Below are 25,212 nucleotides of genomic sequence, written 5' to 3' on the forward strand. Positions count from 1 at the left end.
CCAGTCCATGCTGATGAGATAAAGACACTTTGTGTTTTAAAGGTCTCTGGTTTAGCTCAGACTTTGGCAGATTCTGCATCCCAACTAAACCCCGTGAGGACGACTTCAAAACAAACTCAGGAAAGGCAGTGAAAGATCAGAACCTATTATCCGCTCCTCTCTGTCCCTGACAGCTTGCAAACAGTAACCCTCCTCTGACGCTGTCATAACCTTTAGGAAAGACGAGGCTTGTTGCCGAAAAGGCAAACGGATAATCCATTAGGCTCAGATGGCCGTGAAGTAAATTTGTTTATTTTAACTTGAATCTTATTTTGAAAACAATTTGATGCTCTTTTTGTTCTCGTAGCGCATCTAATTCATTTTCATCTTAATGCACTTTGGGTAATCTCGTCCATTACAGACTTTTTGTCCACAGCAGTATGGGGTCTCTTCTTTTACTGCCCATGCTTTCCTGTTCTCAGTATAAAATGCAGACTTATGGCTTTAAATTTTCTCCTCCTGGCAGCGATTGAATCAAATGCATACTTGATGATGTGGCTGAACTCCTCTATCCTCGAGTGGCTGAATCCTTCTCTCACCCACGGGTGTGATTTCCAGTATCCAGGCAGCCCAGTAGGGCCCAAGCAACCCAGCAGGAAAACCCATCAGCTTTTCATCCACTTTTCTTGGAAAGGACCTCTTTGGTGATAAATGACAGTGTGTGTGTGCTAAATAGTGCTTCTGGTTTGACCCTCAAAAGGGACCTTCTCTTTTTTTCATTTCTTGTGAAGAGGGCTAATTACCATGTTCTGTAGAAGAGCTATTGAGGTCTTATTTAATTTGAAGGCAGCAGAGAGGATGAGATAGGGGAGGAGGGGGGAAAACAAGCCTGTAAAATTAATCTTTTCTCTCAGGTCCTTTGGCACACGGGATCTGTGATCAAATTTAGGCTCCCACTGGACACTAATTTGATATCACATTAATTTGGGCTTTACTCAATTTTCAAACCTGCGTCCACTCCATTATCACATGCATTTTGGGAATCTGGATTCTGCAGAAGGAAAAATGAGATGATTTCACTACAGTTTCACCAGCTTATTGCATCATTGCATAGCTCAAAGTGCCAGCTGCTCTTTAACCACACCAGCCTTCTTTTTAAGAACTATTTGAAGCTCTATGTGCACCTACTGTGAAATGGAGAGGGGAGATTTTGGCAAAGTATTTAATTAGTACTGAGGGGACTGGAGGATGGTGAAAGCAGGGATCAGGTGTCATGGATTTACAACAATGTCTTCCTGGCAAAGTAGTGCCCCTTTACTGCCAGCTCCTTTCAGAAAAGAAGAAAGGGGGGACGGGGAATGTGGGACTTACTTTCTCATTAAGCAGCTAAAGACAAAAGCTCTCAAAGTGACCTAAGGAAACAGCTATCAATGAATGTGTGGATCTTTTACTGCTAAACCGTCAGCTAAAGGTGTTCATGGTATGTGACTGCTTTCTGTATTACTGTACATTTCCAGGGGTGTGTAATACAGAAAGCCTTTTGTCCTATAAGACAAGACAGCGAAGCTTTGAATCTGCACTGGAGTGTTCAGAGGTTAAATAACTTGACCTTCAGAGGTCATTCTATTCAATTAAGCCACTCTCTCACTGGCCACAGTGACAGGCTTTTTTTTTCTTCAGTTTTTTCCCTCTATGACATCGTCTACTTCTTTCCTTTTTTTCCAAACACCAGTTGCATAAATTTAAGTTGTAGAGGGCTGGGGGTCAGAAGTGGGGCACTGTTGTAGGAGTTGAGGATCACCGAAAACCTGAAACACATTCAAAGCAGATTAAACAGCCTATTTTTACCATCACAAGACTCTTCATGTGTCATTAACACAGGAAGGTCTTGAATGCTGTTGAGCACAATAGAACAATGACTGTTTAACCAAAATTTCACTATGAAAGATTTTAGAAACAGAACATAGCCGTGTTAGCTGTCAGAAGACAGGGACAGAATCCTACTGTTAGCTCAACCTCACCACATCCACTTTTAATAGACCCAACAGAGCAGTTTCACATTATATGTTTTAATGGCACGTTTTAGGTTATTTACCCATGGGGTCGCCACAGTGGATGGCTCTCCCTGTTTCATTTACCACAGATTTTACACCGGATGCCCTTCCTGATGCAATCCTCCCATTTATCTGGGCTTTGGGACCAGCACTACGAGTAGACTAGCTTGTGACACTCCCCATATCCTGGCTATGTGGCTCCTTCCGGTCTTGAATCAGGAACATATTATTACTGTATATGTTGTAGTAATGCTATCAAACAACTTATATACTACCAACTATTGGTCAGTCCATGCTACATCTCACAAGATATTTCTAAAGATATTCGTTACCTCCATTAATATGGATGAATCCTCATGGTGATTTTCATACTTTTGCGTTGGGTCCAGATGACCTTTTTTTGGTTTTTGGTTTTGTTGGGGTATTTAATAAATACTGAATTAATTTAGGAAAAAGAAAATAGTGATTGCACCTGGGTTGATTGACAAAGTCAGAAATATTTCCAGCAGCTACAATAATTGTTAGTTATCATGGTTATTAGCATGTTAAATAAAGGCTAAGATGCTGAAGCTGTTAGCATATGATAACATTTAGCAGAAATTAACATTATTTAGACCGCTGGTTTGACTCTAGACCAGTTTTATGTTGTCTGGTGTTTAGTCTAAAGTGAAAGTAGATTATCAAAAATGGTAATCTTGGGCCGGGCAATGTGTTTCATTTTAAAGGGATAAAAAAAAAGTATATTGCTTATTTTAATCGATTGTAACTCTTTGTTAACGGAGTTACGTTGTCGCTCTGAGACACAAACTGAATAAACCAGGACTCAGCGCACATCTCATGCAAACAAAGTTTACAGTGACAGCTTCCAAGACATTTCTACTCACGTGTAACGCAGTAGGCACTTCACACGAGAACAATTGATATCGATTTTATGATATAAGTACCTGTTCAGTGAATGCACATTAACATTTCTGCTGCTGTTAAGATATTGCAGTTCATGGCAACACTGGCTGAGAAGTGTGGCTTAGGCAGCAGGCTGAGTGGCAGGTATCTACATGTACGACTGAGTGGATGTGTACAGGCGAGACAGAGTGAAAAAGAGTGTGTGTGCAAGGTGCATGCATGTGTGCATTTGGAGAATTAGTCAGTTGTTTGATTGTTTGGTTGGCTGGAGAAAGATAGAAGGAAAAATGATGAAGAGGGCAGAGCTTGGTCTTGTTACTAAGGTACTCGCATAAATGCATGTGTTTATGTATCCCGCTTTCACATCATTTCCAGACATTTTTTGGCGTTACTTATGGCATTGGTCATGTTTGAAGCAATACCAGAAATGTGTTAAAACATGGTTGCCCAGATTATTCACCTTAAATGATAAGGATGTATTTTTGTAATGGCGTTGGCATACATAATGCTTGGTGTATTGCATTTCTAAGGCAAATATTGTGACTTCCTTAAATGGGGCATGATAGAATTCCACCATAGGGGTCTTTCCTTGCTTTCCCATGCCAAAAGCATAGAAAAGACTCTGCATTATCTTCCCGTTGCTCTCTATTTTGTGTTTGCTTCCAGCCTCTTTGTTTACAGGGTTGAGTTGCAGTGGCTGGAAGTGAGTTGAAAAGTAATCTGAGATGTTTTACAGTAATTAGTTGTCCTCGTTGCTGCTGTGGAGACTGCTGTACTGCCTCAGAATGGGGAATCGGGGACTGCAAGGGGGTTGGGGTGAATGTGTAAGTGGGTGGATGGCAGGGTGGGTGTGGGTCCCATCTTTTGTAGCCTGCACTACTCTCCCTCGCCGTCGAGAGGGAATGGGCCGAGGCAGCTGTCACTTACCATGTGAATGTTTCAAGGGCGACCCAGGGGTCTTTAGAAAACTCTCCTTTTTTTTGCCCCCCACCCCATTTTTCATGAAGAAGCAGCATGGAGTTTCTGAGCCACAGTCGGACCCAGAGGAGGGGCTTTGTTGGATGAGAAGGGGGAGAGTGAGAGAGAAAAAATAAGCCTGGGGAAGGTAAAGGGGGCACTTTGCTGCCAGGCTGCCCGGTACAGGAGCAACCTGAGCATCAGCAGCACTGGTGGGAATAGCGCTGCCACGCCGTTATATGGAACTGGCACAATTTGACCTCAATGTGAAAACTGCTCTTGGCTGGGAACTGTGGGAGTTCAACTGAGCCGTTGGAATACATTGTCTCCATCTGGGCGCACTATCCCATCGGTGGCGTTAACAAGGAAAGAATTCCTCCATCGCAGCTCCCACAACAAAGAAGAAAGGGAGAGGAGCAGAGCTGGTGGGAGGAGAAGTGAAGTGACGGGAGGGGAGGGGAAGGGTGCACTGTGAAGGGAGAGGAGGGCATTGTTTGCCTGTGACTGTGGGCAACGGAAAAGCATGAGTTATCAGGACATGTGTGAGTGTGTTTAGAAAGTGTGTTTGTATGCAAGCATGTGTGAATGAGTGCACTTGATTGAGTGTGAGCTGGAGGGAGCATGCATGTGTATGCATTCGGGGAGCCTTCAGTTCAGGATGTTGGAGGTGGGAGGCCATTCAAGGGATGCTCAAACAAAGCTGGATTTTTTTTCTATCTTTGTCTTCTTTTTGAACGGTGATTGAGGAGTAGCTGGATTCCTTTACTCATGCTGTTGGGCTCGACTGTGCTTCGGGGTAAGTGTAATTCACGTAAGCTTCTAACCGCCAAAACTGCCACTAAGTCAGGGCTGGCCTAGAGAGACTTTGGTTTTGCACTTTGCCGGTCAGGGATTAAACTAAGAGGTCGTAGCAGTGAGAGATCCAACTGAAGGATTTTCTGCATTTACTCAGTTCAAGAGGCAATAAAATATTCCAAAGCATCAATATGAATGGATCATTCAAATGTAAGTACATAAGTGTATTTTATTTAGTTCAGCTATATATTCTTTGTGAACATTTTCTCAATTCCTTGTATGGAGACATGCCCCTTTTACAACAGCTACAACTAGCACATTGTATTTTATATAGTAGTGCTGTATTGCACATTTAGAGGACAGTGTGCAACCTTGTACATTATCCACCCTAAAATGTTATGAGTCTCATGGGTGAATGCACAGCTGCCATCCCTGATTAGGGACCACTACAATGATTACTACTTCAGGACCTCCCTCAACAGAAACCAGCACACAACAGTGACACAACATTAAGGCTCTACTGTTCTGATTGATGATTATTGTTCGCCACTAATTACCAGTCCACTCGTATCGAGCTTATTACACCAAATCAGTGTATAAATATGATGAAAAACACACAATACAAATATCCTCTATATGGTATTTTAGATGCTCATAATGCATACACACATATAAATGAATATTGCTAATTTTGATGTTCGTGCTTTTATACTATATACAAGTCCCTATACTATAGTCATAATCCAATTCATCAGGAAATGGACTGCGGTCGTGTATCATAAATCACAGCTGAGAGCAGAGAAAGGGCCATTTGAATTAAGGGCCATTTTAAAGGTGGTTAAGTGATGGGATGGTTAGGTCAATATCAGTTATATAGTAGAGTGGCTCTCTGGTTGCCTGGCTCCCTTTCATCTACCATTGTGCAAAAAGGTGAGAGGTGTATATCAGATCCAGGGATGCTGAGAAGGGATTCTTTCATGAAATAATGTAGGTCACTGTGTTAGTACATGTCCTCCTTAAAAACTGAATGATTATTGGGGGTTTTTTCACTCTATATCAGGTCTAAGGGGTCAAGGCAACATAATGAGAATAAGAGTACATAAGCCTGTGTATTTCAAACAGAATCTCCTTTTTACTGTAGCATGTGATGAAAGTGGTCCTCAGCATATCCTCACACAGTGTGCTGTGAGATCACTGTAAGAGCAGCCGTGTAGTTTAGTAAACGACCACACATGTGGTGCGGTAACCAGAGAAGGCACACCCTCTCTGCTGAATTGTTAACCCATATGGACAGAGCCACAGACACTCTCTCGCTTCCTCGGGAGACTGCTGGGCAGTGATCTGGGCTAACTGGGTAATCATTGATCTTCAGGCTGGGGCTTTGTCTGGGCACTACTCTCTGATCTGACTGTGTACTCCCCTGTGGTTTCTTAACTGCATCATCTGCTCAGCAGAAACATGCATGATGTAGGTAATTGCTAGCTTAATGCACATGGAGGCATCATACCAACATAGGTCATATTTAGATTCCCATCCAGTTAAACACTGTCAGATTTCATCTTACTACAGTGATCAAGCATATGTAACCTTAGCTCCTTTATAGGTGTGCCAATTTGAATGAAACTTTTCACAAACATCATCACACATACAGCTATATATATATAATAAATAAGAATTGAGTCAAACAAAAAAGGAGAACCAAATGAAGGACTTTAAAAAGCCCACCTAAGGCAGATCTGATTTAAATTTGTTTTGTATATTGACAGTAGAGAGACGTTCTCCTTGGCTGTAGACTTTTTTGTCTAAGAAGCTGCAAAAATAAAGAAGCTGCATCTACAGGCTATTTTTTTAGCAATCGATTATGGGTGTAATATACAGAATAACTGTCTATATTTATAGCACTGTACATCCACATCCTCCGCATTCTCAGTAGTTTGAGGAGCCAACATCCCAATTTCCTCTTTGATGACCCATAGAGGCCCCCCACAGATCTTTAGTCACCAAGCATGACCTGAAATGACCTGTAATAATTCTGAATGGACCAGTCCAATCATGACTCAGAGGAGGACCTAACTTCAACAGCACCCCTCCCTGTGCTATCCTGATGGGCTCACCTCAGCTCCACTAGACCGAGATAATTACTCTCACCTTTAACCTTCCTGTTAAAACTGAAGGCTCTTAGCTGAGGGACAGGCAGACAGGCTAACACCGTAAACTGTCACTCATGTAGTAATTTTGATCAGGTTAGATGGTGATCAGATCATTTTTGTATTCAGAATTCTGCAGTAGTAGTGTGGTAATAGGAGAGAGTCAGGCTTTAGTTTTCCATAAAGGTCACCAGCTATCAGTCTGTGTAATAACAGTGTATACTGTAAGGTATGCTACTGATTGGTGTCTGTTACACCAACAACTCCCCCACTACTCTCATGCCGCTTAGTTTTCCTGCACCTCCTCTTGTTGTCACCCTCTAGAAAGGCGATGTCTGCGTGTTAATGGCTGTCATATTTGATCAGATCCTTAGCGGCTTTCCCAGGACTGGTCCAGGCTGAGTTACAGAAAGCGCTGGCTGATTGCCACTGCTTTTTCTGTGCCAGGCTCAACAGTGGGATCCTCGACAAGCCTGTCACATTGATTTCTAAGCCCAGAATATTTCGGTTGGTGATGTGACATAGAGGGGAGTGCGTGTGTTTGCGGGTGTTTATGTGAAATCTAGACAAAGGGATGGGGAGTATCCTGGCCAAGTATCTCTGATGCATTTTCCTATGGTCCTTCAGTGCCAAGAAAAGGGCAACACTGGCAAAGAAATGTAGCAAATGGAGAATGTGAGACACTGATTTACTTTATTTGTTAGCAGTTTTCTGGACGTGTAAGCTATGCAAGGAGTAACTCGTGCCTTTGAAACTGGGAAGCTATGCTTTTAAAATAAGTATTATTTTGTAGATTCACAAACTGAGCAATTATTCATTGCATGATGACCCCCTTGTCTTATTTTAGGTAGCTGAAGAAACTCCCGCATGCATGGCCGCTGGCCCTTACCTGACCTATTACCTCATTAGCCACTGGGCTGAAGGATTATGGGCAACCTCATCAGCCGGCCCAGCTGCCTGGGCCAGAAGTCCAAGCATGTCAGGTCAGATGAGGACTTTCTGAAGGAGTGCTACCAACGAAGAAAAGAGTGGCAGCCCGCAGAGCAACATGGGGAGGCCAAAAAGGAAGAGACTATCAAAGACAAAACCAACGATGATGCGAGCAAGGAAAGAGAGGTGGAGAGTTACAAGGAACCCCAGGAAATTGATCTTAAAAGGGAGCAGGGAGCTGAAACTCCCATTTCAGATAAACCCCTTCACAGCTCTCCTGCGTCAACAATCAGGAGTACCAGTACTCTAGAAAATGCTTGGCAAGGCAGCCCGTCTCCCATAAAAACTTCTCGAAATGGCACCTTGACAAGGAGGACAGTGCCTCCTGAGTTCGCCAGATCACCTCTGGCTCACCCAGAGAAAACTGCTGCAGAGAGGAGGGCCAGCTTCCAGAGGAGAGACTCTAGAGAAGGAAGCCCCTGGTCCTGGAAGAATGTGGCATCACGTGAGGTCACAGAAGTGACAGAGGTGACAGAGACAACTGTAACAGAAATTGTGGAAGTGACAGAGTATCCACCAGGAGATAAAGGAGGGAACCCGATTGTCACCAGAACCGTGAGAGTCTTGAATGGTGTCGCGGAGGAACTTGCAGAGGTTGAAAACAACACGACTCTCAAATATGAGAAGTTGTATCTGGTTTTCTTTTCACTCTTTCCATTATTCTTTCTATCCTAGAACTCTCTCTGTCTGTACAGGCAATATGTTTTTTGGGTATTTCTATATCAAAATTTTTACGAATTGACAAAACACTAGGATTGTCTTTACTTTGCAGCTCCAAAGTTCAAGCTCAGATCAAGATCCCACCCTGGATAAATGGAGGGTAGGTTTTACCCATATCATATTTCTGTTGTAGTTAAGCCGATTATATTTCAGGTGAAACAACCTTGTTTTAAAGAAAACATTTTTTATTCACAGTTAAGAAATTGATACTGATATGTTGTGGTCTTTTGTCAAGGGAACAAGATCTGCCTTGGCACTAAAGGATGTTTCTACAGATTCTGAAACATTTCTCCAAAACCTGGAAGCTTTGCTTAAATGGGTCAAAGAAATAGAGGAGCTCACAGCAAATCAGAAACCCCCATCATCAGAGGTGAAAGTGGTGAAAGCACAGCTCCAAGAACAAAAGGTTTGTTACGTTCAACATCGCATCATAGTTTCATGTTTCCACTGAGTTCTGCAGTGGGCAAAAAGAATTACCTATAGGAAGATGTCCTGAATCCATGGAAAATGCTCTAGTGCTTCCATTTTAAGGTAAATCTGCTCTATTCAGCAGTGAATGGGTGGTGTTTATCACCACAATGAGCTTCAGTAAGTCTTTGTCTACATGTCCTGAGGGCATATAAAAGCAGGGAAGTCTCTCACCTTTCAGCGGCAGTCACACCCATTGTGCGCTCTTTGGAGGAGGTGAAACCTGTCTGGTTCTTGATAAACTTGTGAAACAGGACTCCCCCCTCACTGACTGGCACAAAAACAGGAAGAAAAACAAAAAAAGCAAAAATAAAAGGGGAGGCGGCTTTGAGAAATATTAACAGGTGCAAGCAATGTCGCGTCTCAGAAATCGTACATAAAATGTTAAGAATAGGTTTTCTGTATAGCAGTATCAATAGTGTTTGTAATTCCACATAATATCACTTCACCTGAGATATTCAGCTGTTTCACAGCTCTTGCAGCGTCTCCTAACAGACCGGAGGCGTAGTATGACCTCCATGATGTCAGAAGGCACTCAGCTGGTGGAGGCCCATGTGGGAGAAGAAGGGGAGCAAGTAAAGGTCAAACTATCCACTCTTAATCAGAAGTGGGAGGCCTTACAACAGGAAGCAGAACAAAGGTGAACCACTTTTACTATCAATATTGATTTGACAAGACTGCATCACGAGACAAACATCACTCACTGATTACGGGGACTTTCGTAGGAGGGCAAGCCTGGAGCTCATCCTTCCCAGGGCCCAGCTGTTCCAGGAAGGAGTGGACAGCTTGCAGCAATGGCTCATATCTATGGAACAGACTCTAGCTGAACTTCGAAATGCAGAAAGAGTAATGCTGCATCTCACAGAGGCCTCCGACCGGGCCAAGGTTAGAAATCTAAAGCGAATGGACTGCCATGCAAAGTAAAGGTGGATTGTATTGTTTAAATAGAAGAATAGATTTTCCAATACATTTTAAACACTTTTTTTCTTCCTTCAGGCTGTTGTTGAAGAAATTCAAGTTAAAACTGCTGAACTAGGGAAAATACAGAAGTCAGGTCATGAGCTAATGGAAGCATTATCAGGTAATGTTTACATACATCTTTAAATTAGTTATTGTAGATGGATGTATTAATAATAGAAGTTCTGCCCATGTCTGTCCCTTGTCGCTTGTTTGATAACTCCTTGATTAATCAACACTATTATATGAGAAGACTGAGATGTGATCTACCACTCGTTCAAACAACTTCAAACCAAACACTGCACTTCCTTGTATCCTCAGCAGTACACCTGCCAAGTGTGATGCTGGTGGTTATTTTGATGAATGGCTACTGTGTAAATCTGGATTTACCTTTTCTTTCAGAGGAGGAAGCCCAGCAAGTACAGGAGAAGATGGATGCTTTGCGTATTCGTTGCTCTGTGCTGAGTCTGAGCAGTCTGGACGTGCTGCAGAGACTGGAACAAGCGCTTGAGGCCTCCAGTCGTTGTACCTCCAGCCAAGAGGACCTCCACCTGTGGCTGGGTCGCATTGAGCGGGAGCTCTTGGGGGCAGCAGGGGCACAGACTCATGCTGGAGATGCAGTACTATGTGCAGCTGAGAGACAAAGGGTAATGTTTACACATAATTAAAGGTTTTTAGGGTTTATACAAGGAAATACCACTTGATCGCCATTAAAAAGTGGAAGTGCAAAGCTAATGTAATATGTGGAAAAAAAAAACATTTTCACAGGACTCTGTAAAAGTAATGTGAAGAACTAAGTACACCACCAAATTCAAAAGAGCCATCTAAGCAGCAATAAAGTAATTGCTTCTATATGACTTCATCAATCTGTCATATTATTGTGGAGCTGGGGTTGGCATTTCATTTTCCCAAGAAGAAACTGGGACTGTCTGTTGTAGGTTTCTTGACGTTCTAGGGATTGTTGTCTTGTCACCTGATCTAATTTTGACCAAGCATTAGCTGCCGTCAAGTCAGTGTTGTTGTAGGACAGTCTTGCTCTAATTGCACTTTCATGAACTTTAAGATTTAACCGAGACCTGAAGACTCTGAGAGAAAGCCATTAGGTTTTGTGTAATTTCTTTATTGTCACATGGTGTTTTTTACTTAAGATGTTGGAAGCCTTCAGAACATATCTATTTGTATTTGAATGATAATTGTTTTGTTTATGTGACAATACTGTGTATTTTTAACAGTTGGAAAAGGCAGTGGTAAAGGAGATAGCTTGGTTCAAAGATACAGCAGCCAAACTTGAGAAGCTGAAAACTATTGATCTTGATCCAGAGCTCATCGCAGAACAGGTCTATGAGCAAAAGGTCAGGACACACACACACAGACACGATATATTTTACAGTACATGCTACAGTTTTATAAGTCCATCAATAGGAATGTTTGGTAACTGATTTTAACTTGATTTTAACTTGATATAATGTTACCTGTACAGATTTTAGCAGTTGAGATTCTACAACATCGGTTCAATATTGAGAAGATGGTAAAAATCACTGAAATCTTGATGACATACAGCGATGAAGGGGAAACTGGCGATCTTCGGGTACACTCTCAACTAAAATTTCATCAATGAAGCAAACACATACATGTCTCGGGAGGTTTGAATGTATTTTTTCCACTGTTACATCTCCTGCAGACCCCAATTGAGGCTTTACAAGAACAATGCAACACCACCTCAGCTACCAATTCCCACGTGGTCCTGCAGCTTGAGCATGCTCAGTCACTCCTCCATCAATTCTCTGAGGGCTTTGCTGAGGTTTCACCGTGGCTTGAAGAAACTCAGACCCTGATTGGCCAGCTGTCCCTCACCACAATTAGCTATGAGGCATTTCGGGAACAACAGGACCTTTTACAGGTAAAGAAACCTGCTTTCCCATATCAGAGTGCCAGCTTTTCTCTTCTTTCATCACCCTTTTTGTGCTGGTGAACAATGAAGTCCTTTCAGACTTTATAGCCACTGCCACTATTTTTCTCTGGGTAAATGTGCTAATCTGTTAAACCATAGTTCATTAATGTAATTTACTTCATGACAGGTCTGTTGTGTCAGGCCTGTCACTGCAAGTGACACAAAGGGATTTTTTGTCCTTTCCCTGTTCATTTCAAATGCTTTCTGGTAAATAAAGTGCTCTCTGCATTGTTAAACTTTTTTTTTCTCTCTTGTGCTTAGGGTCTTCGGGAATCTATAGCTGAACATAGACCTTTGATTGCACGTTTATGCTCTCTGGCAAAACGCCTGTCAGAACTAAACTCCATTCAGGGGGATCAGTTCTGCCGCAAGGCCACAGAGGCTGAGGAGCAGCATAGAGCTATTAGAGACCGCGTGAGAGAGACTGCCAATCTACTGGAGGAGTCCTTGCCTCGATTCACTCAGGTAAGAATCCTTGTTTGGAAATGTTCACCAGTTTGTCCTATACTGGTTCACAGCTTAATGTTTTCTTATTCCTCTAGCTGAACGAGAGGATGACTCTTATCAAAGAGAGTCTACACCGCCTGCTCAGTCGCATACAGACACCCACCTTACTTCAAGGTCTCACGCCAAGAATCCAAGAGCAGCTGCAGGACAACAAGCAAACCTTGGCTGAGTTGTCCAAACTTGAGTTAGGCCTCAGCAGCGTCAAAACACAGGCAGATGAACTACTGGCTAACACTCGGGCTGCCGGGGATGGATCAATCAGCACAGGTGACCATATTCTCAGATCTCCTGAAAACACACAAAACCACAAGCTGCAATGTTTTTAATTATGTGGAAAAGTTTAAATTCTAAGCAGTTTGCTTGCCATATCCTTGTGATCCCAGCAATTCAAGAGCGAGTGTCCAGCTTGTCCCTGCTTTGGGATGAGACATATAATCAAGCTAAAGAGAGGGAAACCTGGCTGCTCAAACTCTTGGACCTTGCCGTTAAATACTGGAGCGATGTCGGCGATGTCACAGCTGCTCTTAATGATGCTCAGCAGGCGGTTTTGGATCTCAATGCTAGTCAAACAGACTCTGAAACAATACGTCAGAGCCTTGAAACCATGCAGGTTGGTCTGGAGACTTTAAAAGGAAGCGTGCGTGAAGAACCCATATTGTTAGAAAGACATGTTGTAACTTTTTCCATCTTTTCAAAATATAGACTCTCAGGGAGGATATAGACAGTTTGCAGGGAGATCTGGACAGTCTTGGCGTTCTGGGAATGGAGCTGATGTCAGCATGCGGGGATACTGACAAACCAGATGTCACAAAGAGCCTAGATGAAGTATGAAACATATCTGAAAGTAATTTTTTTCAGCTGATTAAACTGTGCACTGACATAAAACCATATATTTTTGCTGGCTTAAAGCTCTATTGCACGTGGAACAACTTAAGCAAACTATGGAATGAATGTCACAAAAAGCTGGAGGACTCCTTGCAGATGGCACTGCATTATCAAGATACCATGCAGGTATGTGTCCAAGTGCAATACAAAACCATTTATATGGTATGCATAAATTTATAATAACATACATGTCATTATCACAGCTATATTAAATAACACACCACATCTTTTTACTATCAGGGACTGTTTGAGTGGTTGAAATCAGCTGAGCTGAGTTCTGCAGAGGAGTTCGTGGTAGGAACTGACTTGGAGTCAGTCAAAGAACAGCTATGTGACCTCAAGGTGTGTTCATTCTCCATACTGCCCTAGAACCTGCAATTACATTCATTCATAACGGCACCTTTGCCTATTAAAAGTAATGTGTTCTCTTGGTATATGTTTGCGTACGGTATCCCTTGTTTTAGGAATTGAAGCGGGAACTTTACCAAAAGAAGATTGAGATAGAAAGTCTGAACCATCGGTTTGTGTGTCGGCTGTCTCCAGGCTCAGAGCGTCCAGGCTCAATCTCGCCACTGTGTGACTTCAGACAGCGCTGGGACAGTCTGGAGTCAGAGACTGTCAACAGACAGGTAAGAAGATGACAGCAGGTAGAGTGATGCAATGCTAATGCTAATGTGGCTATTAGCTGCTATATCTGCTGTGCCACAACTTCAAAAGACATTTTACTGAAACAAAGGTGAGCTAGCCTGTAATAAATGTGTAAAAATGATCTGTTTCTAATGATATATACTATCCACTCATTATGTTTACAGCATCAGTTAGAGTGTGCTCTGCTGGGTCTTGGTCAGTTCCAAAACACACTGGATGAGCTGCACACTTGGCTTTCCAGGACCACTGAACAACTGCAGGGCAGCCAGCCAATCAGCATTGACCTGCAGGCATGTGAAATAGAGCTGGCTAAACACAAGGTTGGTGGTGGCCTTAATAAATACAGATATACTGTGACTAACATTTCAATCCAGCCTTTCAGTAGGCTACTTTGTCAACGCTGGAAACTTTGTGTGTGTATGTGTGTGTCTTGTTTATTGTATGCTTACACACCACCTATCTGAGTCATCTTATAAGAGTCAGAAATAACTAACACCAGAAAACACTTAGCCCAAAACAATCCAAGCAATACATTGCGGAAATACTATACATATGCATTAAATCTCTTCCCTCCTCCTTTTTCCTTCTCAAAGGTGTTGCGGAATGATGTTATGTCTCATGTTCGCACAATGGAGTCCCTCAACAAGGCAGGCAGGGGGCTGCTGGAGGTTGGGTCCGCAGAAGGTCCACATGGTCTGCAATCTCGATTGGAGCATCTCAATGAAAGCTGGGAGTTTGTCCGCTGTGAGACTGAACGAAGGCAGCTGGAATTAGAGAACAGACTGAGTCAGGTGAAGACAGAATTATATTGTTACACTGGATCAGAAGTCTTTTTGATTGTAAAACACGATTCAGTTTATTTATAACAAATGTTGATGCACGATATATGTATATTGTGTTGGCACAGGTGCAAGATGTTACAATGGAGATTCAGGACCTTTTACAGTGGTTGGAGAATACAGAACTGAGACTGTCCTCTTCTAAAACCATGTGGGGCATGCCGGACTCTGCAAGTGAAAGGCTCAATGCCCACTTGGTGAGGCTGATTAGAGTTTAAAATTAAAAATGTCAACTATAATCCTGGAAACATACATGTGAAGATATTGGTTCTAATTCTTTGGCTCTCCTGACTTGATGTGACAGGAGTTGTGTAATGAGATGGAGTCAAAGCTCCACACCTATACAGATGTGAAGAATGCCATTCACAGGATGCTGGAGAGCAGCGGTGTTGTGCGGGGATCGAGCACCGAACACAACTTGTCGATTCTTGAACAGAAATGGGCGTCTGTTTACAGCAAAGTCCAGGAGCGAAAGGTCCTTTAATGTAGCACAGTCAACACGCTGCCTCTTTGAGATTTGTTTTCAGTTCCAGTGTGTTTTATTTAGTGTGTTTTATTGCAAATACATGTTATTACAGTAAATCAGAGTGTAGGACTTTTTTCTACAGGCACAGCTCACAGAGGGACTCAATTTGGCCAAGGAGTTTCACAGCAGTGTCCAGGAGCTACTCACTAAGATGAGCAAGTGTGAAGAGTCTATGGGGAACCTGCCAGCTCCTAGCTTTGTTCTGGACACAGTTTGTGCACAGCTGCACAGTCACAGAGTAGGTTTTATTTATTTATTTTTTTAAATACCTGTTGTATTTTTGTTTTTATTGCTTCCAATCCAGAGATCTAAACCCTGTAATATGTATTGGCTTTTCATTTATGAAATGCTTTTATCTATACAGACACTGGTGAATGAGGTAAACAATTATGGAGAGAAGAAGACCACAGTGGAGAACGCAGGCCTCAGACTAACTGAGCTCAGCAGAAAGGACGACTGTGATGTTATTCATAACCTAATCATGACCGTCCAGGATCGATACAAAAAGTTACAGCAGCGGACTTCAGAAAGAGGAAGGATGCTGGAGGATGTTAAAAAGAATGCCAAGCAGGTATATGTCATCTCTAATATACAGAGATATGTAACCTTGATCTTTCTCACGCATGTATATGAATATAATGTGCCACACCCACGGAGAGCTTTGTATAAAATGTTTCTATCTCATTCAGTTTAATGAATCTTGGCGCCTCCTGGTGGACTGGATGACAGAAGTCGAACAGACATTAGACACACATAAGGAGATTGCGGTGTCCCACGAAGAGATTAAGCAACAATTGATAGAGCAAAAGGTACATTATAAACATGGTGATATGCTGTATGTGTGTAAGCACCTTTGCTGTTCACTTATGTGTCACTCATTTGCCGATCGCTCTTGTAATTAGGAGTTCCAGAAACTACTGAGATCAAAGAGGCCCATGTACGAGGCAACACTGAAGAGCGGTCGCAGTCTGCATGAAAGAGCTCAAACCTCCCACGATAGGCAGCATCTGGAGAACTTAATGGCTGAACTCAAAGACACATGGGACACCATCAGTGGCAAGTCCATGGAGAGGTACAGAACTGTATACCGTATACAACTGAATTTCTACCAATAAATGAGCCAAACATTCACATTAATACAGATAAATAACCAAAAAAAAAGCGTACTCAAAGTGTTTGTGTTTTCTGTTTTCTTTTAGGCAACACAAGCTAGAGGAAGCACTGCTGTTCTCAGGAAGATTCACTGATGCTCTGCAGGCACTGAACGACTGGCTGTATAGAGCAGAACCCCAACTGGCTGAAGACGTACCTGTTGGTGGAGACAAAGACATGGTCAACAATCTCATAGACAAACACAAGGTACCCACAAATACAGTTTGGAAAAAATCAGCCTTTGCAACCAACCCACAGGACTTATTCTAATGTTTTCATTCTAAATGCAGTGTTATTCATTTCCTCATTTTCATATTAGAGGGTGTAATGCAGTCTTGTACATGAAGTGTTTACTAACAGTTGTATATCACATGTATTATTAATGTATATACGTACAATTAATGTTAAGTGCTACTTGTTGTACTCTGAATTTGCAGCTCATTCTTCACAGTCCTTCCTCATGAGTAAAATAAAATAGTTGGTTTTAGCCTTTTATTCTCTTTCTCTCAGGCCTTCCAGAAGGAGTTGGGAAAGCGAGCCGGATGCATTAGGACCCTGAAGCGCTCTGTGAGAGATCTGACCAGGAGCAGCACGGCCGACGCTCACTGGCTGCAGGAGCAGATGGATGAACTGGAGGGCCGCTGGGAAGCTGTGTGCAAACTGTCAGTCAGCAAGCAGGACAGGCTGGAGGCTGCGCTTCAGCAGGTGTTGTACACGAATAGTAAAGGCTGTGAGGCTGTCCTGTGTGTGCAACAGCTGTTTTAAAAGTAGAAGCTGGAATTTTGACATTCGGTATTAAATACTGATCCGACTGTGTCACTTAATCTGTCAAGACATAACCTTTTGCACTGATACTGATAGCTTCTGCACAAAAACTGACAGGTAGTCGTGTTTCTTTAAGTTTTGTCAAAAGTCATGAAAAAACACATGATGTGAAGCACTAATAAGGAGCTAAACTCCCCTCCTCGTTCTTGTTAGGCTGAAAAGTTCGACGGGCTCGTTCATTGTTTCATGGAGCGGCTCACTGAGGCCGAGAGGATCCTAAAATACGGGGTCATACCAGAGGAGGAGGAAGGTCTGCTTTCCTTCCGCAAACAGCACGAGGTCAGTATAAAATTTTGTCACTCCCTGTAGAGAAATTATTTTTTTTCCAGCTTATCAGCTTCCAGTGAGTGCAGAGGACAGACTCTGCTACAGAAGAAGCTGGTGCTGATAAGAGTTTAGTGTTTGGCTGAAGGTCAGTTAAACAAAGCTGTGCTTGAGCGTAGCTGTAAGGACGGCTACCTCGAGCATCAAAAAACTCATCCAAGTCTTTTTATTGCTCCGCCACAGGAGTCGCTGTCTGCCTTGCAGGCTCAGGCAGTGGAGCTTGAGAACATCCAGTGTTTGGGTGAGGAGATTCTTGCCTCCTGCCATCCAGACTCCATAATCACCCTAAAATCGTGGATCAGTGTCACTAAGACACGCTACGAGGAAGTGAGTGCCTTTGTGCCAAAGTAATACACACAAGGTTCTATTTTCCTTTAATTATATTAAAAAACAAATCATTTGATTGTTTAGGTAACTGTTGCTATCAGTCACCAAAATGGCTTGAATGCTGGAAGACATTTTATCAATGTATAAACAGCGAGCTGTGTAATTTTCTCCCCCTCTTTTGTTTTCCGAGTCAGGTTCAGACCTGGGCCCAGCAGCAGGGCCAGAAGATCCAAGCCAGTTTGACAGCACTGGAGACAGAGAGAGAGGAAGTCCAAAGACTGCTGGACTGGATCTCATCAGCAGAGGAAGCCCTCAGCCTCAGAGATCAAGAGCCTCTGCCTGAGGCCACAGAGCATAACCAAAAACTCATTGAGCAACACACAGTATGAGTTCTTTTTCTTTGAGAGCACGAGTTATTTACCATGTTTGCACTGCAAAACCCCCAGTTTTACAACATGCTTACTGTACTTTGTAGTCTCAGTTATGGACTCCTCTCCGCAGGTATTCATGGAGGAGTTAAATAAAAAGTTCCCAGAGGTAGAACATGCCACAAAATCCTGCAAACACAAGAGCATTTCGAAGCAGCAAGTTTCCCCAAGCAAACGGCCCCTCACCAGTAAGCCACTGTGAAAACAGCATTCTGTGCATGCATTCGTAAAGGGTTAAAGGTTGAGTAGCTCACTGCTAATGACCTGTCAAGCACATACAGTATCATTTGACTGAGATGAATGATGACTTTCTTTGTCCAGAGAGAAGGAGCGCTATGAAGTTGCAGCCTGCTATACCAGTCCCCCTGGAGCACCTTGACCCTCAGACCCCACAGCTCAGTCAGCTGGTCAGTGAGTGGCAGAAACTTTGGCTCCTGGCTGTGGCGAGACAAAACCGCTTGGAACAACACCAGCAAATGCTCAAAGAGGTCATTGTGCTTTTTGCAACATAACTGTAATAACGTTGAGAGACTCTGGTACCATTGTAGGTGGCCAAGACAATAAAAATGTTTTTGAAATTATTATTAGGAGAGACATTTTGACATTCAAAGATTTAAAAAGGTTGTGATATTTTGCTGTTTCCCACAGATGGAAGAATTTGCAAACTTTGACTTTAACATTTGGCGAAAGCGTTACATACAGTGGATTAGTCATTTGAAGTCTCGGATCTTGGACGTGTTTCGCAGCATCGACCGGGACCAGGATGGACGGATTAGCCAGAAGGAGTTCATCGATTATGTTCTTGCCTCTAGTGAGACTTTCTTACCTATAATAATCAGTTCATTGCTGATACTAATGTAGCTCTCATTCTGGATTATAGTGCTTTAACTCTTTACGTTAAGATCTGCATGGCTGGTGTTCAAGATAAGGCTTTGTACTCCTTCTGTAGAATTCCCCACAAGCTCTCTAGAGATGAACGCTGTCGCCAACATCTTTGACATGAACAACGACGGTTTCATCGACTACTATGAGTTTGTGAGCGCGCTCCATCCCAGCAGAGATCCCTACAGAAAAACACTGGATGCCGATCAGATCAATGAAGAGGTAAGAAGAGCGTGTTCAAAAGGAATAATTAAGAAAAAGTTAAACTAATGTACTCCTTATGAGGTTTTTCAACTCATGCTGTCATTATCCTGCCTTTATTAGGTGAGCCGACAGGTAGCACAGTGTAACTGTCCCAAGAGGTTTCAAGTGGAGCAAATAAGTGCCAACAGATACAGGGTGAGTCAACTGTTAGTCACTGATTCAAAAGATATGCAACTTCATATTTAAAATGCTAAAATCCTCGACCACAGAGGAAATTTATGTCTTACATGGATTTCCTCTGTCCATCAGTACTTGTAACACTGTAATATTATATTATTTAATGTTTGCTCCAGTTTGGAGATTCCCAACAACTGAGGATGGTTCGAATCCTGCGTAGCACATTGATGGTCAGAGTCGGAGGAGGCTGGACTGCTCTGGATGAATTCCTGGTTAAAAATGATCCCTGCAGAGGTTGTAATAGTCATTATTTCCTGCATAACTAAATGCCTTTCTTTCAAAGACAAGCTGTTACAAACCATAAAGGATAAAACATCTCCTAACATTGCTTTTTCAGCTATATCTAGTTGGCCAATAATGGCCTTTTCATTTGACATTCAGGTGAATTAGATTAAAAAGTGAAAGGTGAAACAAACTAATATCAACAACTGACCAATTCATGTTTAGCACTAAAAAAATCCTTTTGCAATCAAAAAGATCTACATGTAGAGCCATCAAGGCTAAAATCGGGTTAAATCTGGTCAAAAGTAAAGGTCAAATAGATGACTAGATCACAGCTGGCATGTTGACCTCTTATATTTAAAGAAAAAAATGCAAACTTTCTGTTTCTGATGGGCTCCTGTTGTTATTTGTCACATGGTAAGCTGATTAGGACAAGCCTGTGGACATTAAAACATTATTTTTCCCATGTGGAAAGACAGAACGGCAGATTCCAGGTTTGAATCTGTTGGTTGTGGAAAGACTTTGTAAAGGTCTTTATGAGGAAGAGTGTATAATTATACATGTCTGTGAAGGTTCTCAGTCATCCAGGTCAGCGTAGTCTAAGGAGCTTGGAAAGAAAAGCATCTGGACTTCTTTAAGTTGCTTGAAGACGTTTCACCTCTCATCCGAGAAGCTTCTTCAGTTCTAAGGTCAAATGGTGGAGAGTCCCAGATTTAAACCCAGTGGGAGTATCCCCCCAAAGAGGGACAAAGGACCCCCTGATGATCCTCTAATCACATGAGCCAAGGTGTGAAAACGGGTGTGGGTCACAATCAGCCAGGGTTTCGGGTGAGCTCATTGTGAAACCTGGATCCACCCTATCATGTGATTTCTTGAGGTCAGATGGCCCAGGGTGTGAGTGGGTTCACCCAAAAGACAAAACTCCAAAACACAAACTTAACAATGTGGTGTAAGCTGTACAGTGCAGCGAGGAATGCCCAGACCTCTACATTGGAGAGACCAAACATCCACTTCACAAGCGCATGGCACAACATAGAAGAGCCACCTCCACAGGACAAGACTCAGCAGTCCATCTGCATCTAAAGGTCAAAGGTCACTCTTTCAAGGATGCCAATGTTCACATTTTGGACAGAGAGGATAGATGGTTTGAAGGAGGAGTGAAATAAGCCATTTATGTCCACTGTGAGCGACCATCTTTGAACAGAGGCGATGGTTTACGACACCAACTCTCTGCCATCTATAATCCAGTTTTGAGATCCCTCCCCAGACGCCTAAACGCCCACTCACACCCTGGGCCATCTGACCTCAGGAAATCACATGCTAGGGTGGGGCCAGGTTTCATAATGAGCTCACCTGAAACCCTGGCTGATTGTGACCCACACCCATTTTCACACCTTGGCTCATGTGATTAGAGGATCATCAGGGGGTCCTTTTGTCCTTCTGTGGGGGGAAACTCCCACTGGGTTTAAATCTGGGACTCTCCACCATTTGACGCTTTTCTTTCCAAGCTCCTTAGACTATAATTATACACATTTTTTTTCTTTTCACCCTTCAACCAAATCTCAACATTCTTTAGACATCTTGCAAAGTTGTCTTCAACATATTTTAGCCATCTTTTCACTGAGTTTTTGTTGGGTTGGAGGGGTTGTTAACACAGCGTATGTGAAATAACTTTAGTCTTATTAATATCTACATGTTGGCTGACTATAATAATAGGTGTATCTATAAATAATGAGAAGTTTTGCCATTTTCTGTAAAATCCCTCTGTTGTGTCTCCAACAGTAAAAGGTCGGACCAACCTGAAGATAAAAGAGAAGTACTTGTCCCCAGCTGGGAGCACCTCTAAAGGTTTGACTGTCAGCAGGTCCAACTCAAGCCTCAGCCTGTACAGCAGTGCCTCTGCCCCCACCAGCCCCATGACACGCAAGGTAAGCTTTAAGCTGCGGGTAAAGCAACTTCCTATCTTTCTAATATTGAAATGAGAGAATTTCCATAACAATGTAGGATCAAGTTGCACCTTTCTACCTCTCAAATGAAGAACAGTAGCAACCAGAAAAAATGTAAATGTATTTTATTATGGAGACATTTATCAGTAATTGGTGTAACATATCTGGCTTTAGGCATTACTTCGTAGGAGTTTCTCAGGTGACCGCTGCATTCGCCCCAGGAGCTCCATAGCTGCTTTGGGGTCTGACCTACAGTTTGCCACAACAGGGGAGGATAACTCTCCATCACCACCAGGTTATTTTTTATTTTTTGCTTGATTTTTTTAGGCAAACTGCTTTCTCGTGCATCCAGTAAAGTTGCAACATTCACTTTTAGAACTTGAGAAACTTGTTGTGTTAACCCGATTCTGTCTGTTTTCATTCTTTTGCACCTTCTAGACGAAACTGAGAGGTTGCCCACATGATTATCTCTCCTTCTGAGCACCCTGAGTATGCTGCAGCGCTCAACCCAAACACAGCCTTGAAGCCCCAAAAGAATGACAAGCAAAAGTTAGGTGCTAGAAGGGGCCTGAAAATAATGGAATCATTCACATTTGACCAGGTGACCGCATTTGACCGAAAGTGCTGCTAACAGGCGTGCAGCTTTGGGTAATCTGGGTGAGAAGAATGTCTCAGTGTGGACAATGAGGGGTCGGTCCAGATGCAAGGCAGAGATTTTTTTTGTCCCTTTTTTCTCATTTCATATATTTGTATCTGATTGCGTAGAGGGTAAGAATTTCTGCATGGATACTTGCTGCATGATAGCCAGAGCATTGCTTTAATCAGAACTGCTTTTATTTTCCAAGCCTGCTAAAGATGAGCTAAAGTCGGACGGTGTCGGGAGATGTCAGTAACGCTCTGTTACTGATTCAAGGTGACATAGTGCTAAGACTCACATATGATGGCACTGAAAGGTGTTGTGTTATCTGACTCTGCTATCCACATCCAAAAAAAATACTCATATACCAAAATCATAACTATATAAAGGGTACAGTATGCCGTCCGTCAGCTTTGTAATATTTTTTTTTGTTTTTATGTCATACCATGATGAGGATATTGTTGGCAGGGCCACACTTTCTTTTGTCTTTTAATTTTTTTGGACAGCATGTTTTCATATAAATGTATTTTTATTCTTTATTGTAAGGATGCTCTAAACACTGGAGATTGTTTAACGAACAATGCACTGAAGTACGACGGGCCATTGTTGATTTGTAGAGATTCTTTTTCTCAGGACTGGTTGTGTCTTTCGATGTATGTTTCTATGGAACATTACTGTGAACATGTAGATGTGTTTTTTTTCTTCATAACACTGTACTTAGAAAATTTTCTTTAGCGCATTTGTCTTTATAAATATGCACTTTTCTGTGTCCAACTACTGTAGATATGTCGTGCTAAGTAAGAGGATGTCTTACATATGATTTATACAAACTATAATTTTAGTTTGGGGTTCATAAAAAAATAATGTTGACAATTTTATGTCATGAGAATGCAGTGGTTGTATATTTAATATTTCTATTAGTTTCTATGCTTTTCTGGCATTTTAAGCAACACAGTATCGTTTTTTTGTTTTGTTTTCTGCCATTCAATCAGTTCAGAAACTCTCACATTTGTTAATTCATTATTTGCCTTCCAAAGATGTTAAAAAGAACAGTCAACACTAGTTTCCTTAATAACAACACATGAGCCTGGACATAACAGTATGTATTGTTTCAGCAATAAACAACAAACCACATTTATCTTGAGAAATAATCAACTACAAGTCCATCATCATCATCATCATCATCCACTGGTAGTGTTGCAAAGCTTTTATTCTGCGGGTTAATCATAGACCAGTTAATACTTTACAATATGTGTAACCACTATGTTTGTAAGTGTCCCTTTGTACTAGATCCACCTGAGGTTGAGTAGCTTCAGTAGCTTATGTCATGGCATTTGGTCTATGCAGTTGTCAACTAAATTTTTTAAAGTCAAAAATGTTTTACGTGATGGAATACATTTTCTCTTTGCCTCGTGTTTGGAGACAGTTGATAATTTACTGTACTGTAAAAAATTAAAACAGCCAGATTTCACTTCGATTGCTATGCACCCTGATCTTTCTGTACTGTAAATGTTTCTATACCCAGCACTCATTCTGATGTCTAACTTTAGATGAATGTCACTAATAATTTTACATCCACTTGTATAAAAAATAAAACTTTTGTATAAAAATATGAAATAGTTTGCTATTAATATTATTACATTTGCTAATATATAGTTCTAGGGTTGGTACCTACCAAAATGCCCTCTGTGGAGGAGGCAGAAGACCAACTACAATGGCAGAGGTTACTGGGGTAGTTAAGAAGCTCCGTGGTGCCAAGTTGCCAGGCTAGTTTACTGGGGTGAACTGTGGGAGTATGGAGTGTGTCTGTTGTTACAGGCCACGGAGTCTATGTATAATCAAAGTCAGAGCTGTCCACATTTCTGGCACAAAATCAGGCATGTTTTCAGTGGATGTTGGGCTCCACCAGGGTTGAACTTTATCTCTAATCCTATTTGTCATATTCATTGACAGTTGAGGTGGTTCAGGTATTAAGTTAAGATGTTTTATGGGCTGCTCCCTATGAAGGTTTTCCAACCATGCCAGACTGGGAAGAGATCTCAGGGTAGGCCCAGAACATCTTACACTGTTGGAAAGCCTCGTTGCTTTTCTCAAATGGTGCCAAATTTGATGCATTTGTCAGTTCAGAGTTGAGGATGTGGGTTGCATCAATGAAAGACAAATCCTCTCTGTCAAGGCATGCTTGGACAACTGACCGCTATAGCTGGGTCAATGCTTACAGGTGGGCACCAGATGCTCAAAACAAGATTCAATAGCAGTATAAGCTGATTGGCTAATTATTTCCTTTTAAATTCCAAAAAACATTTTGTTTGATAACATTAAACTGAATCTGCCATATTACCTGACATGGTATGACAAAGAAACATCTAAATATTAGGCTAAAAGAATATGTCAGTCACTTTAACTACAGAATGTGTCTGAAGGTCAAGTGTTTATGATAGATTCTCAAAGAAATGTAATCTGTTGATTCTCAGGAACATTGCCCTCCTGTTGGTGACTCTTTCAGACTCCGTTGCAGAGTACATGCAGTACCAAAAACACAGACATATTTATTTAAACATGGGGCCCAGCTGTTTTGAAAAAGAAAGCAGGGTATTGTACTTCTACACAAATATTCATTATGAATCCAGGTCACAGGAGTGCCCTTTAGCCTACTTCCAGTCCTGAGTGGCTTTTTGTTTTGGTTGTTTTTTTTTCTTTTT

The 25,212-nt window shown here is 42.0% G+C and overlaps 1 protein-coding gene across 1 annotated transcript in view; it reads left to right on the forward strand.

Annotated features, from left to right (window-relative positions):
- The window catches only part of macf1b (microtubule actin crosslinking factor 1b), a 30,583-nt gene extending 6,499 nt beyond the window's left edge, over positions 1 to 24,084 (forward strand). The window contains exons 4-41 of the mRNA XM_005743211.1: positions 8,598 to 8,645; positions 8,781 to 8,951; positions 9,487 to 9,653; positions 9,739 to 9,898; positions 10,010 to 10,094; positions 10,373 to 10,617; positions 11,203 to 11,322; positions 11,451 to 11,558; positions 11,652 to 11,870; positions 12,183 to 12,386; positions 12,464 to 12,695; positions 12,812 to 13,038; positions 13,131 to 13,253; positions 13,338 to 13,439; positions 13,554 to 13,655; positions 13,778 to 13,942; positions 14,126 to 14,281; positions 14,555 to 14,752; positions 14,869 to 14,997; positions 15,105 to 15,275; positions 15,409 to 15,564; positions 15,691 to 15,897; positions 16,016 to 16,135; positions 16,229 to 16,398; positions 16,526 to 16,685; positions 16,989 to 17,183; positions 17,457 to 17,582; positions 17,811 to 17,954; positions 18,149 to 18,337; positions 18,456 to 18,570; positions 18,704 to 18,870; positions 19,031 to 19,193; positions 19,332 to 19,486; positions 19,589 to 19,663; positions 19,822 to 19,939; positions 21,710 to 21,855; positions 22,048 to 22,168; positions 22,312 to 24,084. Coding sequence (XP_005743268.1) covers positions 8,598 to 8,645; positions 8,781 to 8,951; positions 9,487 to 9,653; positions 9,739 to 9,898; positions 10,010 to 10,094; positions 10,373 to 10,617; positions 11,203 to 11,322; positions 11,451 to 11,558; positions 11,652 to 11,870; positions 12,183 to 12,386; positions 12,464 to 12,695; positions 12,812 to 13,038; positions 13,131 to 13,253; positions 13,338 to 13,439; positions 13,554 to 13,655; positions 13,778 to 13,942; positions 14,126 to 14,281; positions 14,555 to 14,752; positions 14,869 to 14,997; positions 15,105 to 15,275; positions 15,409 to 15,564; positions 15,691 to 15,897; positions 16,016 to 16,135; positions 16,229 to 16,398; positions 16,526 to 16,685; positions 16,989 to 17,183; positions 17,457 to 17,582; positions 17,811 to 17,954; positions 18,149 to 18,337; positions 18,456 to 18,570; positions 18,704 to 18,870; positions 19,031 to 19,193; positions 19,332 to 19,486; positions 19,589 to 19,663; positions 19,822 to 19,939; positions 21,710 to 21,855; positions 22,048 to 22,168; positions 22,312 to 22,337 — 5,685 coding nt within the window. The 3' untranslated portion in view covers positions 22,338 to 24,084. The remainder of the gene's footprint in view (positions 1 to 8,597; positions 8,646 to 8,780; positions 8,952 to 9,486; positions 9,654 to 9,738; positions 9,899 to 10,009; positions 10,095 to 10,372; positions 10,618 to 11,202; positions 11,323 to 11,450; positions 11,559 to 11,651; positions 11,871 to 12,182; positions 12,387 to 12,463; positions 12,696 to 12,811; positions 13,039 to 13,130; positions 13,254 to 13,337; positions 13,440 to 13,553; positions 13,656 to 13,777; positions 13,943 to 14,125; positions 14,282 to 14,554; positions 14,753 to 14,868; positions 14,998 to 15,104; positions 15,276 to 15,408; positions 15,565 to 15,690; positions 15,898 to 16,015; positions 16,136 to 16,228; positions 16,399 to 16,525; positions 16,686 to 16,988; positions 17,184 to 17,456; positions 17,583 to 17,810; positions 17,955 to 18,148; positions 18,338 to 18,455; positions 18,571 to 18,703; positions 18,871 to 19,030; positions 19,194 to 19,331; positions 19,487 to 19,588; positions 19,664 to 19,821; positions 19,940 to 21,709; positions 21,856 to 22,047; positions 22,169 to 22,311) is intronic.
- Positions 24,085 to 25,212: the final 1,128 nt, after the last annotated feature.

The sequence above is a fragment of the Pundamilia nyererei genome, unplaced genomic scaffold (genome assembly GCF_000239375.1).
Source record: "Pundamilia nyererei isolate P.nyererei 1_Seehausen unplaced genomic scaffold, PunNye1.0 scaffold00129, whole genome shotgun sequence".
In the NCBI taxonomy this organism is placed as follows: domain Eukaryota; kingdom Metazoa; phylum Chordata; class Actinopteri; order Cichliformes; family Cichlidae; genus Pundamilia; species Pundamilia nyererei.